Consider the following 15,827-nt stretch of genomic DNA (forward strand, 5'->3'; position numbering starts at 1 on the left):
TAGAATTAATTTTTATTCATTTTGTTGCACTGAACAGATTTCTTTTAGGTTCCAAACATTGACTTGGAATTTGATTTTGTCCTGAAACTGTCTAATGCTTGAAGATGGCCTGAGTAAATATATTTATTTAAAGTTCAGTGCAACTGCTTATGTGTAATTTGTACCACAAGCAGGTTAAGTAATTTATCAAAGGTTAAGAGATTGAGTTGGGAACAGCAACTGAACCAACAATCTTAAAGGTCAATGTCTTAACCAGTGAATCACACAGTCCACACAATTTTTGCTTTAGGCCAATTTCCAACTACTATAATTAGATTCTGGCTTATAAAAATAAAGCAACCTTGATCATATTAAATGTAAAAGTAAACTAGAAGCATTTGTTGAGTTTGTTCATTTAAATTGTCTCTTTCACATGCCCAACGCAATCAATAATGCAATCTCAACAAGCAGTGTTTAAATATCGCAAAATTATACATTTCATATACAGTATGAGCTCTTCGGTTGCCTATCACATTCAAAAGGTATTCACTTGCCAGTTTCTTGTCTCGGATAACAAAAAGTAATACTGTATATGTCTTTATATGTCTTACACTGTGGGAAAGGCACACATGAAATGAGGTGGTGACTTTTTCCTGTTGGACAATGCACATTTAACCATTGTCTAAATTACCAGGAGGAAATGGAATGAAAACATTGAAAAGTTAAAAAAGTCAAGGTCTGATATTTACAAAACAAGGTTGCTGCAGTTAATAAAAAATTCTTATTGCAAAATTCAGTGCCCATGTGCAGCTAGCCAAGAATTAGTTATGGATGTGAGACGCCCTCCCTCACATAATTTAGTGTCACAAACTAGGCTAATCTTAAAGTACTTCAAAATATGAGAACTATACTTAGCAAATGCTGAGAGAACGTGAAAATCGCAGACTGTAGTCAGCTCGGAACTTATACTTGCTACTATTGATTTGAAGGACGAAGTCCTAACAGAATGGTCACCATATCTTCATAACGAATTGAAAAAATAATTTCATATGAAACACTGTATTCAAGTTATTTTCATTTCATTTCACTCTCCTATTCTTTATCATATGCTTAAATTTACCTTAAAACCGATCGTGTTTGAAATTATGTAAAAATGTTTAAAAAAAGCTAAAGCTATACAGATACAAAAAGTGAACCGTGCTACACAACCACACAAAATAAAAAGTAATGCAGCTCCCTCTAGCGTGAGCCACATTAAAATACAGAAGAAACCACTGGAAAATAGAGGGACCGGTGTGTGCTGGCCTCAGTTATTGCCTGTCAAGAAAATTATTTTCAGTTTATAAATTGCAGATAGGAATATTAATGTTAACTTTTTAAAGTTAGTTTGATTCTTTTTATATCAGTTTAGACACGTACGAGGTTAATGAAACAGACACTTTCTAAGAACGTTTAAATATAAATCAGGCAGAGCTAGGACAGCTACAGTGGGGCAAGAGGTTACATTGCTGTGCTTCCGTTTGGCCTGGTTCTCAGAGAATCGTTTCGTTAAACAAGAAGAAAAATCGATCATATCCAAAGTATAGTGTTAGTAAGCATAGTACTGGCGACAAGAGAGGAGTAACCGAGGTAACTGTGTGGATTCTATTTAACAACCTTCAACCGACGAGAAGAAAAGGGGAGGAAATCCCTGACGAGAAACGCCGGGGTGAGTGTGTGTTGCTCTTCTGGGCGCAGGTAACGCTTCCAAATGTTTGTGTATTTTTTATAGTTACAGTGATGGCTAGACTTTAAAGATGAACCTTAAAGTTGTTGCGAACTTAATACTAGAATTCACAAACATTAAGCCTTGTTTGAGGGTAGACTGAAAGGGGTTGGTTTCTGATAAGTTGGTTCGTTACTGGAAAGGGAATGAAAGATGTGCTTGTTTACTTAATGCGCGAATTCTGACATTCCCAATTTCATGGTCTTAAATATATACGTCCTCATTTGTTGACTGGCTATAATAATTAGTTTAGAATGGCAAAACTGATTGCATTTTAGGTTGTGCTGGAAACATTTCGCCCAGAAATGTGATACTGGCTTTATGCGTATTATACTATACGAGTTTAATGTAGAGATTAAGTAGCCGGGCGGTAATATTTCTTTTGAGAAAAAAAAAAGTTCCGTGATATTTTCTTAGCATCTTTGCCAATATTGGTACAACAACAGTTAAATCAAAAAGCGCAAAACTTGGCAAGTAGTGAATTATGGCCTAAATAAATGTGAGAGGATCTGAAGTCGTATTATACGTATATATCGCCAAGTAATTGTTTTTCCGGCATGCAGCTAAAATTCATGTTCAGTATTAATTTCAAGGGTGCTAAACTGCAAAGTTAGAAAGGAATCCCTTAATGTAATGTGCTTCCGAGAAGTAAAGCGCACACTTTTTAAATACTATAACCTTATTGTAGTTTTAATGGGCATTGCTTAATAGATGTACTTTATTTGTCCCTAAGGGGAAGTTAAAACTTTACCGAAGCTCAAGAAAAAATCTAAATATTTTAATAAACAAACAACACTATACCTATCCACACCCAGATATACTGTATTTGCCTCTAAGGACAAGTAGACATTTTAAAGAAGCTCAAGAAAAAAAATATAAATATTATAATAAATAACACTGTACCAACACATACACTTACACCCAAGAATTTGAGGCTTGGACAATAGAGCCGTTGCAGTCAAAATACCAGGCTGGCAGTAAGATGGAGAGACCCATCCAGATGTGCCACTGGTTTACATTTAATGGCATTAACATTTGAATTAAGCAGGAACAGCTTGTTGTGTCCAAAAAAGGAACGCAACATAAGAAATTTATACAATCTAAAGTTCCCTGGACACCTGGGCAGAAACATACAAATGTAATGTGAATTACTTTATATGGTCACTGCTTTAACATAAGACTGATTCCAACTGCACAAGATCAACCTGATTATAAAACAGAAATACACAAAAACTTTTAATCATTTTGCTGAAGTGGGTATAAGTCCTATAATTTCAGTGCATTTTCCTCGGATTTTAGCCAGCTTTTTAAGTGGGACGATATAAAGCCAGCAGCACCTCCTTCATCACAATGTCTGAAACACTGATGGTGCAATTAAAAAATTATCTTAATTTTTCTGCATTACAATTGCAAATCTACACTATTCTTAATTTCTGGATCTCAGCACTTAATGTAACAACTGTGATGAAATCTGCTGCAAAAGCTGTTACCTTAACACATAGATTTTCCTAGCTAATATTAAATGAAATTAAATCTTTAGTAAATGGTGATTTTTGTATTGTGTTGCACACATGGCTGGATGGTCAGCACACAAAAGGTAGATTTTACCCCACCATTAATCCTTCTTTCTGAATGGTTGGCTCCTGTCATGTGCTTGAAGCATGGTGACAACTTTTTATGAATTTATTACATACAAATAAGGGTTTGGAAAATGAAGGGGTGAAAAACTGAAAGCATGATGGGGTACATATGTATAAAGCAGAGGTCTGTATGAATATTTACTGTAACCCTTGTTTGTTAGTCAAATAAACTATATAAAGCAGTACAGTTCATTTTTAAAATGTGTTGTCAAACCAGTTCTACCTCCCATCTGTCAGATCATATTTTATCAAACAGCTGGCTAGGTAGTCATGGTGCCATTTGAAGAAGGCAGATTGGAAAGAGTCAAGAAATGAAGGGGAAACAGGGAAGCGTAATTGTTTTTAAGATAAACGATTTGCAGATCACGTAATCAAGATGCCATTTAATTAAAAAAATAAGTCTTTTATGAAAATTTTTCATTTGGGTCATTTATCATTGTTTGCTGTTTAAAGCTATTTTTGGTAGCCCTTTAGTTTAGGTAATCCAAACATGCATTGCTTGCTTATGTAACGAGACCATAACAAAGGTTCCCTTTAGATGGTAATGACGGTTACAGAGCATCAGTAAAGTGAGTGTTCATCTCTGTGCAGTGTGGCATTTGATATGCTGGTAAAATGAATTAAGAATAAGAAGAATTCACAGGCCATATGTATATTGAAGTGTGCAACATCAAGAGAAATATGTTTCACTTAACTTCACTTTGGAGTGGTCAGAAGTGTTTTATTTTGGTTGGCCATGTTGCACAGATGAATAACCATTTTACCAATGCTTTGTGTTAGGAAGATCCAAAGAAGTGTTTGTTAATGTCTTGTTACATAAGAGGAAATGAGTAATAGATGCATTTTTGCAGTACCTAAACTAAAGTGTTACTCTTTTTTTCTGAAGATGGAATTAACTCCAGAACAGTATGGTGATTAATGACTGGAAAATTATCAGCAATGATAAAAAACTGAAGTTATGAAGGAAGCAGTCTGTTGTCTGGACATGTTGGATGTTTTCCAGCAGTTTTAATAGCAAGTGCCACTCATTCATAGTGCTATCACTATCTATATTGGTAATCAAGTAATGTACAATTTTTTTAAATGAGTAACCTATTAAAAAAAAAAAAAAGGTAAATTAAAAATTGAAGTAACCAAATGTTATAGATGATGCATAAGATTTTCTTATTAAAATACATTATTCCATGCTTTCCATGGCCATTGTTTTCATGGCTTGCCAAAATTATCACTACACAGCCAGCCGTGGGCTGAAAGGGAAGATGGAGTTTCTGCCAGAAAATGAACAGACATTAATTCAATAAAACTGGTGAAGAATAGCTTTTTGGTCCAATTAATAAAACATTTTATTATGTTATTTTAATGGGTGCAGGAAAGCTTTAGCTTTTTATCAGTTACTTTTATATGAAGGAGACAGGCATCATTATTCAAATGTATATCTCAAGTCTTCCCTCTGCCTATCAGCATTTGTAGCAACCCAAAGGAATGCAAATAGAGTATTCATGGTATCTGACATTCTGAACTGTAGGTGGATCTGCATGACTGTTTCCTTGGCATTTGTCAAAGTATCATACAGCGTTGCTAAGCAGATAAGTTGCACTATATGTTTTATAGCTCTTTTAAGTAATTTAAAAAAAAAAAAAAAAAGCCTGATTATTGAGGTTTACAAATATGTATCCGGTCAGTTCAGGTTGAGGAGCATGCACTGATACAGCGTGTTGCTGCACCCACCACATGACGAAACCGCTCGAGATCTTGGTTAGCAACCCCCCCAGGCAAATACACGGTCTAGTCCTACCCCCTAAAAATGATCATATATCTCCAGCAGCCAGGTGTTAGGTGGGCCTCTCCTTGGCCTGGTCCAGTTGCTTGGGCCCTCAACAGTGAGTATCCTGTGAACTGAATTGCCCTTGAGGAGTCGCACCACATGGATGTAGTTCTGTAACTGATGTTCCCTCACAATGGAGATAATGTGCCTCATTTCAGATTTCTTGAGTAAATGCTCGCTCGACACAAAGTCATACCAGCAGTATCGAAGGATTCTCTGAAGAGACACATTACCGAAGAAGTCTAGTCTTCAGGTGACTGGATAACGTCCAGTCCATATCTCGCAACTATATAGCAAAACAGGAAGCACTAGGAATCTAAAGACTTGAACCTTTGTCCTTTGACAGAGATATTGGGAGCACCACACACCCCTTTCTAGTGATCTCATGACCCACAATGCTCTCCCAATCCATGTACTAATTTAATGGGAAGAGTCACCAGAGACATGAATGGCTCTGCTGAGGTAAGGAAAGCTCTCAACAAGGTCAACATTCTTTCCGCAGACACACACTGCTGATGGCTGTGGCCAGGAGGTCATTAAAGGCCTGGATCTTGGTTTTTTATCCAGGACACTCAAACTCAGAATCCTCGCTCAGTCTCCTGATCAGATCCTCCATTGACTCCGCTAAGATCGTAATATTGTCGGCAAAGTCAAGATCAGTGAATCTGTCTTCACCAACAGATGCCCCACAGCTCCTGGATCCCACAACCCTGCCCAACATCCAGTCCATGCAAGTACTGAACAGAGGAGGAGCAAGAACACACCCCTGACAAACCCCAGATTTAACAGGGAAAAATTCAGAGATTCTGCCTCCACTCTGCCCATCACTCAAAGTACAAGTGTACAGGCCGGCCATGATATCCATCAACTTTGGTGTGTCCCACAGGGAAGCTCGATTAACTGAGTTGAATGCTTTATGGACATCGACAAAGGCTGTAAACAAACTACCGATACTTGTGTTTGTGCTTCATGATAACCCTCAGTGTAGGAATGAGGTCAATGGTAGACTTCTTAGGTGTAAAACCAGACTGCTCCTTTCACTGGTAGGTGAGCAAGTGATCACGGATCCTATTTAGGTTAACCCTAGCAGGGACCTTTCCTGGCACCAAGAGCAATGTTATCCCTGTGTGGATCCTACAGTCCAGGCGATCTCCCTTCCCTTTCCAGATAGGGGCAACAAGTCCTGTTTTCCAGGAAGTTGGGAAGATATCTGTCTCCCAAATGGAAGCAAAGATTGCTTGCAATGCAAGGAGGACAGCCTTACCACCAGCTTGGAGAAGTTCACCCCGGATACCACAGATCCCTGCAGCGTTCCCTACCCTCAGCTGGTTCACCACTTGTGCAATCTCAGTGAGACTGGGTGGTTCACAGCTCTCAGCCTCAAGATCCAGCTTAGGTCCAGTAGGTTACCACGTACTAGGAAAATGAGGCATGAACTGGGCAGTCTCCAAGATTAGGCTCATTCTGATAAGTGTGCATGCAGTTTGTGTGAGAAACTTGCAGACTTAGGTGTGCCTGCTGATCCTAATATGATGTGGGAGACCTTCCATAACAAGACCCTGAATTTTGCTGTGGGTTGTGTTGGTGTTACCAGTGTTACCCGCAGAAGTAGGTGCATCATCACGTTTTGCTTACAGACAAATTGAAGCATTATGCACATCCTAATCTGTTCCTCTGAGAGTTACAGTCAGGGCAGGTGATGGAACGCACCTTACGGATGATGCTGCAATTGTGACCCGCTGGGCTGGCTACTTTGAGCAACTGTCCATGGTTCTTGAGGCTGATCCAAATATGTATAATTAGGTGTGTGTGGTCTTCAAGACAAAAAGCAACCTGAAGACTCCCTAGCGGTTTTACTTTATTGGTGAACTTGCAGAGGTGTCAGCTAAGTGGGCTGGGACAGGTCGTATCTTATCTGAGACGGACGTGTAGTTGACTGTAGCTGTGGTACAAATTGAGTGAGACAGGCTGGAACCTATCTCAGGCAAACGTATGGTAGCTCGTTGTGTGAACAAACAATGTGCATGTACCACAAAGCTGAATTTGTCAGCTTGGCTTGATTGAAAAGTGAGGTGCATGCAGGCACCAAAAAAATTTAAAGGTGCATGCATACGCCATCTCACCAAGTGCAAGTTACACTTGTACTAGTTTCTACATCTTCTGTAGAATTCACACCAACTGCCATGGCACTGGTTGAGCGTGAGCAGAGCAGACTGCTCCATACACATATGCACACACACACACACAATTATTTTGTAATGAGAACTTAGGTGTGTGCAGGCGACAAAAAAAAATTAAAAATGCATGCATGTGCCATCTAGTGGCTGTGGTTGAGCCTGAGCTGAGTGGACTACTCCATACACAACACACACATTTATATATGTCTAATATGGGAAAATAATGAATTTTTACATGCTCTAGTATGGACATTCATGAGGTTCATTTGTAGCATTGCACGTAATATGTAGATTAGGACTTTGGGGGTGTAGGCATAAAAATGTAAAATTTGAGAACCCTCAAAAGGCTGTATTTTTGTCCTCATCCTTAGGCTTTTAAAGGTGTGTGTAAAGATTTCTAAGTGTGTCACATTGTTGAAATTAAATGTAAAACAAAGATAGCAGGACAAATCTAGAGCCAACAGCTAATACACATTAGACCTCTAAAAACAAAAGAACTGTGTGTGTATGTTTTGCAAATGATGTGAAAGTATAAGTGTGTATGCACATGTGCACACATACATGTACTTTTATTGTACACACACATACATTCGTACAGTATCTGACAGAATGTGTGAATATACAAAGAAGTCATGCTCGGATACTGGTTTGAGAGGGCTGTGGTTTTGGGAAAGAAACTATTGAGGTGTCTGTTAGTTTTAATTGAAGTAAAGTGTTTACTAGAGGGGAGTTTATAGAATAAGTAATGAGCAGGGTGAAATGAGTCTGTGGTGACCCTTTTGACATGGTTAGTGACATGAGGTGTATTCAGGTCTTCAACAGTGATGTAGGTGGTGTTAAGGTCCCATCTGAGAGTGTTTGTGATCGTTGCACCCAGAAATTTGAAGAATTCCACCTTATTGATTACAGAATCATTCATTTCTAGTGGGTAGAGGTTGTAACTGCTGTTAGCGAAAAACCAATGACCATTTCCACTCTCTTGGAGGTATTGAGCACTAGGTTGTTGGAAGCACAGCAACACACAAGACGGAACGCCTCTTTTCTATAATGTGTTTCGTTGCTGTTAGTAATTAGACCAATAATGGTTGTGTCATCAGCTTAATGATTTTAACTGAAGGATCTGTGGAACTACAGTCATTGGTGTCCAAGGAATAAAGTAGGGGGATAGTACACAGCCTTGAGGGGCACCTGTGCTAATATGGAGAAACTCCGAGAGGTGGGAGTTCACATGAACTTACTGTTTCCGGTTTAAGTAAGTGAGTAAGTGAACTTTATTGTCATTCATACCACACAACAGTACAACAACGGATGCATAGCTGAACAAAATTGTGTTTCTCCAGGCTCAATGTACAGACATAAAAGACAGGTGCATAAAAGACAAGTGCACGCAAAACAACAGACAGACATTACAAACATTTCACTTCTTACACAGAAAATAGGTAAGACAGCACAAGGCAGCACAGTGCAAACAATAAAAACAAATGATATCTATAAATGTAAGCCAGTCAGTGGGTGAAATATAATATAAAAGAAAATATTGCACTATATGGATACAATATTTATACATGTATACAATATAGACAATGTAATATTGTACGATATTACAATACAATGTAAACTTAAGACCTATTTGTGGTAATAAAGTGCACAGTAAGTAAGAGAGCAAAAGGACAATGGTTATTTAAGAGTTTAGTATTCTGATGGCCTGAGGGAAGAAGCTCCTGTTAAATCTGGCCGTTCTGCAGTGCATACTGCGGTAACGTTTTCCAGAGGGCAGAAGTTCAAACAGCCCATGTGCCGGGTGTGTAGGATCTTTTATGATCTTAATGGATCTGCTCTGGCAACGTGAGTAGTTAAATTCTTGAACAGATGGGAGTGAGGACCCGATGATTTTCTCCGCTGTCCTCACCACTCTTCAAAGTATCTTCTGTTCAGCGACAGTGCAGCTACCATACCAAACTGAGATGCTGCTGGTCAATATACTTTTTATAGTACCTCTGTAGAAAGTTGTGAGGACAAGAGAGGAAAGGTTTGCTCTTTTCAGCCTTCGGAGAAAATGAAGTCGCTGTTGTGCCCTCTTGACAAGGGAAGTGGTTTTTGTGGTCCATGTCAGGTCATCTGTAATGTGCACTCCCAGAAACTTACCAGGAAACTGTAAACCCATTTACAGATGGAAAGATTCAGTTCAGTCTGTAGAAGTTTAGTTAACAACAGTTCAGGGACAGTGGTGTTAAACGCTAAACTGAAGTCAATACAGTAATCCCTCCTCCATCGCGGGGGTTGCGTTCCAGAGCCACCCGCGAAATAAGAAAATCCGCGAAGTAGAAACCATATGTTTATATGGTTATTTTTATATTGTCATGCTTGGGTCACAGATTTGCGCAGAAACACAGGAGGTTGTAGAGAGACAGGAACGTTATTCAAACACTGCAGACAAACATTTGTCTCTTTTTCAAAAGTTTAAACTGTGCTCCATGACAAGACAGAGATGACAGTTCCGTCTCACAATTAAAAGAATGCAAACATATTTTCCTCTTCAAAGGAGTGTGCGTCAGGAGCAGAGACAGAGTCAGAGAGAGAGAGAGAGAGAGAGAAAAGCAAACAAATCAATAGGGCTGTTTGGCTTTTAAGTATGCGAAGCACCGCGGCACAAAGCTGTTGAAGGCGGCAGCTCACACCCCCTCCGTCAGGAGCAGAGAGAGAGAGACAGAGTTTATTTTTCAATCAAAAATCAATACGTGCCCTTCGAGCTTTTAAGTATGCGAAGCACCGTGCAGCATGTCGTTTCAGGAAGCAGCTGCACAAAAGATAGCAACGTGAAGATAATCTTTCAGCATTTTTAGACGAGCATCCGTATCATCTAGGTGTGCGAACAGCCCCCCTGCTCAATCCCCCTACGTCAGGATCAGAGAAAGTCAGCGCAAGAGAGAGAGAAAAGTAAGCCGGGTAGCTTCTCAGCCATCTGCCAATAGCGTCCCTTGTATGAAATCAACTGGGCAAACCAACTGAAGAAGCATGTACCAGAAATTAAAAGACCCATTGTCCGCAGAAATCCGCGAACCAGCAAAAAATCCGCGATATATATTTAAATATGCTTACATATAAAATCCGCGATGGAGTGAAGCCGCGAAGCGCGATATAGCGAGGGATTACTGTAAACAGTATTCTGGCATTAAGTTCCTTTACAGTATATTAAGTTGACAAAGCTATAGTAAGTATCACACCATGGTCATACACAGGCCGTGGTTAGGCATAGCTCTGTGGCATTAGGTGAAATATATCATCTTTTGAGATGTGGCCGCATTGCTACTGTTCTTTAGTGTGCTGTAAGACCAGTTTAATTTTATTGTAAAGTGAAATGCTCCCAAGCCATTAATACTTTCTAATGCTTTCTGCTGGGCCCTTCATCTGTGATTTGTTTGCCTTCATACCGAATTTCAATTAAAGATAGACATTTTAATTGAGGATTAGTTTTATCTAAGTTAATCATATTACTGTTCAGTCTTAGTGGGCTTTTGTGAAGGTTTTCATGTGTGAACTACCTGTGTCCCAGTGAGTATGTATATATTTATAAAATTTAAGGTGGACATATTTTGGAATTTTAAAGACTTCTGTTTCATGTTTGGACTGCTGCCCCATTGGCTGCAGTTATAAGCTGCTCAAGGATGGGAGATTTTAAAACTAAAGAATTTATAAAATAAAATTAATAAATTCAGCACCAGTTTACAATGAAAGTGTCCAGGGTTATGCCATTACAAAAACTGTGAATAAAAAAGTTTCACAATTCTAAACATGTCCCTTAATTTATTATATGCCAGTCAGTATAAAAGTGGATGATTTTCCTCAGTTTGATAAATGAGTTTTTTCACTTGTTCCCATTTGATGCATTTTGTTGCCTTTTTCTTTAAAAAAAGTTTTTTTAGGTAGTAGATACCAGTTTCCTATCTTAATTGAAATTATGCATTTTACAGAATAGAAGAGAATGCCTTAAGACCACGTTCCATTAGTTGGTTGCTTCAGTTATACTCGTGTATATAAATGGAACCTAAGTTTGTGTACTATACTTTTAATATGACAAGCATTTGAAGCATGGAAATAGTAAAATAGACAGTTGTTGGTCAGTGGTATAGAGCTTGTCAACCATAGCTCATTTTACATATTCTCAATTTGATCTGTACATAAGCAAGAGGTAATAATAAAGCATGTATCATGGTAGCATTTAACACTAGAATTACCAAAGCCTACAAAAAAACTCATGAACCCGGCCCATCTTAAATCTGTTCGCGCCTCTCCATTCAGCGTCTTTTGTCTTGTAAATGTGTTGATAAGCCCAAGCAGCCTGCAATCCCGCAGAAACGGCAAAAACCTCTCCCAGCTCAGGCCTTGTTTATCAGGGAATGAGGTAGTATCTAGAGCTGTATAGGCTAAAAAAATATCGTTATTTGAAACACGTGCATTTCATGTGTGTTCTGTGTCTACAAAGATCTATGTAAGTGTAGGATGACAGGAAATGCAAGAAATGTTGAACACATACCTAAAAGACAAACATTTTTCATGTTTTAGTACTAAGAACACAATTTTGACATGAAGTATATAATGTGTGAAGACTGAAGTCCAAATATCAAATAAGCACTTTCACAAAAGGTACTAATATAACAATGCAAGTTGTTCAAGAATATAACTGAAGAATAAGAAATCGGGTTAGGGTACTTTATCGACAAAACTGCTTTGGTAGTACAGCAGTAAGAACTGCTGACTCCTAATCAAAGATTGTGGGTTCAAGCATCCCCGCGTCCCAAAATAAACATTTTGAGTAGTGAGCTACTCTTATTGTTACTATTATACAATAAAAACATACATTTGATTTGAGTCTGTAACAGCCAGTGTAAATGTATGGTACTTGTAAAGGTTAGCATTTTTTTTTTTCAGTTTTATTCTCTCAGTCACGTTCACGCTCGCCCAGTGTTACACTGCTGTTATGTAATATAAGAAAAAGTACAAGTCAGTTTTGATAAGGTGTAATACGTTTGTTCTGTTTTCCAAGAACTTTTTACATCTTGTGATATGCAATACACGGATTTAGTTCTGAAACGTCTCCTCATTGCAGTCATTGCATGTATTTGTTTAGTTCCATCAATAGTCAAAATAATGAGTTAACGATTAGTCAAACCAGAGTGCAGTTTTTACAAATAAATGGATGTACTGGATGATAATCATGAGAACAAGGGGACTAAGTAGTGAATTGCCCTTTTGTTTGGCACGTATATATTTTTCTCAGTGCCTTATTTTTTTATATGTTTTGTATATATACTAGCTGAAATACCTGGCATAGCCCAGGAGGAAAATAGTATTTTTTTTTTTTTTAATTGTTTGAGAAAAATATAATTTAAAAAAAAAACACATCTTTACAAATAAAAACAAATAAACAATGAAGACTTACTAATGTGCTTATGCTGTTTACTGAAGTGCCTTGTTATATACAGTGTTTTTATCTATCTTTAGCCAATATATAAAGGTTCTTAGGACTTTGTACCCTTGAACATGCTTCTTAAAGTTGTCCATGTAAGAAACAGGCTGTGTCCAAATTGATTCCAGCAATTTTCAATGATTGTCCAAACGTTCCGAGCATCAAGTGGATGATAACAGACTTACAAGACCGAATCTCCAATTATTCTCTTCCAGTTTAAATTGTTTTGCAATCAAATAAACATTAAATATTTTACCTATATAAATAAATGTTTCAAGTTAAATATCATAGCTATATTTGGTTTATACTTTACCTTCGATTTTGATAAATTAATTAAATGTTTTTTGATTATGAACATGTTAAAAAAAAATTCCTATTTCTTTTTTACAAAAAAATTGTAACACCAACATGTTAGCTATGATGTTGCGAAACAAATGACATTTAGTTCATTAATGAATAAAAAATGAAAAATCGCAAAGAGCCGTTGAATTCTCAAAACAAATATAGGATGTTTATGGTAGATAAAAATAACATTGCTTACTTATCTTATATATAATAGCCTATTTTAATCAAAATATAATCGTGTAATACGTTCAAAGTAGTGTGAAAACGAAGGGGAAAAAAAGAAGCCTTTGTTAAGGTTTTTTGACAGATAAATTTTTGTATTGTGATGTAGTAATAAGTATTTACATGCAGAATTTTTGGAGACGTAAATAAAGTCAATTAAATTATTAGGTTGATTTAATTCTATTACCACTACAACATTGTTACAATAAGATTAATGCAAGATGAAAATATAGTTAACAAAAACAAACATTAAACAACAAACAAATGCGTATTTTTATTATGATAAAATTGTCGGTTGCTTTATGGAGCACATCAGAAACGTTCCAAGTGTCAACTAGATGATAACATACATACATACATACAAGACCGCAAGATTGTTACAGTCTGCTTTATATATAAGATATATATGACGGCTCGTGTCACAAAGACAAAAATAGTTGGGATGCCAACCTGGCCAACTCTATTTATGTTTGAGCACCACTTGCTTTTGAAATTAAAGAATGCAGTCACCTCCAGCTTTCCATCTGGTGGTCGTTCTGAGTGTCAACTGGATGATAACATGCCAGAAGGGAGTGGGTTAGGGTTGATTTCACCCTAAAGTATTTTTAGTCGACCAACGAGAAACATGTGTACCAAGTTTCATGAAAATCGCTCCAGCTGTTCAGAAGTGATGCTGGAACACACACACACACATTGACTTTTATGTATATATAGATATATATTTTTTATATATATTTTGACCATTGTTTTGTGAAAAAAAAACAAACAAAAAACTGCTTAAATGATAGGTGTCTTTTTTTATAAAGTGTGTGTGAAAATTGTGTTCTTTAAAGTTTATGCTAGCATTTTTTGGTTATCCTCAGCAATTTTTTTTTCTCTTATTAGGATAGCTCTGCTGAGCTTTAGAATGGTAGAGTCACAGAAAATTGATGTCACAGTGAAGACACTGGACTCCCAAAGCCGGAGTTACAGTGTTGGAGTAGAGGTAAGCATTGTCATGTTTTCAGTGGGGGCAATTGCAACTTTGCTTTGGCTGGCAGTGTACTTGATTGTTATGTGTTTGACCCTGAAACCAAGATTACTACTTCAATTCCTGCTAGTATATTATTGTGTGAACTTGTCCATATTGACTTCCTATATTTTAATTGTATCACTTTCATATTGTACTAGTAGTGCTTAATAGTTTAAAATGATGGCTACTATGAAAGTTTTTTTTATTACCCTTATTGTTTAAATTTTAAATTGTTAAAAATCATTTGTTTCAGATAACTGTGAAAGAATTTAAGGAACATATTGCTGCGTCAGTGGGCATCCCAGTGGAAAAGCAACGGTTAATCTATCAGGGACGTGTCCTGCAAGATGATAAGAAACTCAAGGAATATAGTAAGTATTGTCTTACAAAGTTTAAAATCTGGAATTCAGTGCTAAAAAATTACTCTAGGTACAATGGCTCTGTATTTAGCAGAAACCTCTCCATTTCAGACAATTAAACATTTGCAGTTTCTCTATGTGTTACATTGTAACACTTTTGGCCATGTCTTTCTTGACACACAATGCTGTACTTTATTTTTTTTTTTTATTCTTTAGTTTTAGAATTTGAAATGCTAAATGTGACAATGAAGCAAATCTTTGCTTTAACTGGCATTATTCAGATGAAATTAGTACCGTAATTCCTAAGCTTGCTTAAAAACCCCATCATGATTGACAGTTCGTGTTGCAACCATTGTATTAATTAGGAATGCACCAATCTGATAAGTATTGAATATGGGAGTGGTATGCCACACCTCATCTTATTTAGCCAACTAACCGGTGACATCTGTCATTAGTTTAAAATATTTGCTGTAACCTAAAATAAATCTTGTACATTTTTAACTCTGGAATCCCTGAAGCCTACGAAAAACGTTGTAATGCCGGGTCACCTTAAATTTCTTTGCACCTCTTCAGCATCTTTGTTTTGCAAATGTGTCAGCACAGCCTGCAATCCCATCCCCCACCAACACAGCTGAAGTTCTCCCAGCTCAAGTCTCTTTATCTGGGTGTGAGGTGCCTTGAATTGTATAGGGTAAATAATATATTGTTATTTGGAATACATACATTTCATATGTGTTCCATGTCTACAACGATCCACTTAAATGGAGGAGGACATGAAATGTGAAGCAAGAAATGTTGAACAAATAATTAAAACACACTTTTTTTTTTTGTTTTATTAATAATTGGAAAAATGCTGACGTGAAGTGTATAATGTGTGAAGACTGAAGTTCAAATATCAAATAAACGCTTTCAAAAAAGGTATAACGGAACAAATGTGCTTTTATGCGAGAATTTAACCAAAGAAAAAGAAAATATCAATTGACAGAAAGTCAACTGTCTGTTTGGCTGATGTAGAGGTAAGAGCTGCTGCCACCTA

The 15,827-nt window shown here is 37.1% G+C and overlaps 1 protein-coding gene across 4 annotated transcripts in view; it reads left to right on the forward strand.

Annotated features, from left to right (window-relative positions):
• The first annotated feature begins 1,451 nt into the window (after nucleotides 1-1,451).
• The window catches only part of LOC114650601 (large proline-rich protein BAG6-like), a 119,008-nt gene continuing 104,632 nt past the window's right edge, over nucleotides 1,452-15,827 (forward strand). For 3 of the 4 annotated variants that reach the window (XM_028800361.2, XM_051934613.1, XM_051934617.1), the window contains exons 1-3: nucleotides 1,452-1,716; nucleotides 14,306-14,405; nucleotides 14,686-14,803. In XM_028800361.2, coding sequence (XP_028656194.1) covers nucleotides 14,328-14,405; nucleotides 14,686-14,803 — 196 coding nt within the window. In that variant the 5' untranslated portion in view covers nucleotides 1,452-1,716; nucleotides 14,306-14,327. The remainder of the gene's footprint in view (nucleotides 1,717-14,305; nucleotides 14,406-14,685; nucleotides 14,804-15,827) is intronic. The other variant, XM_028800353.2, reaches the window with a different exon arrangement.

The sequence above is a fragment of the Erpetoichthys calabaricus genome, chromosome 1 (assembly GCF_900747795.2).
Source record: "Erpetoichthys calabaricus chromosome 1, fErpCal1.3, whole genome shotgun sequence".
Classification (NCBI taxonomy): domain Eukaryota; kingdom Metazoa; phylum Chordata; class Cladistia; order Polypteriformes; family Polypteridae; genus Erpetoichthys; species Erpetoichthys calabaricus.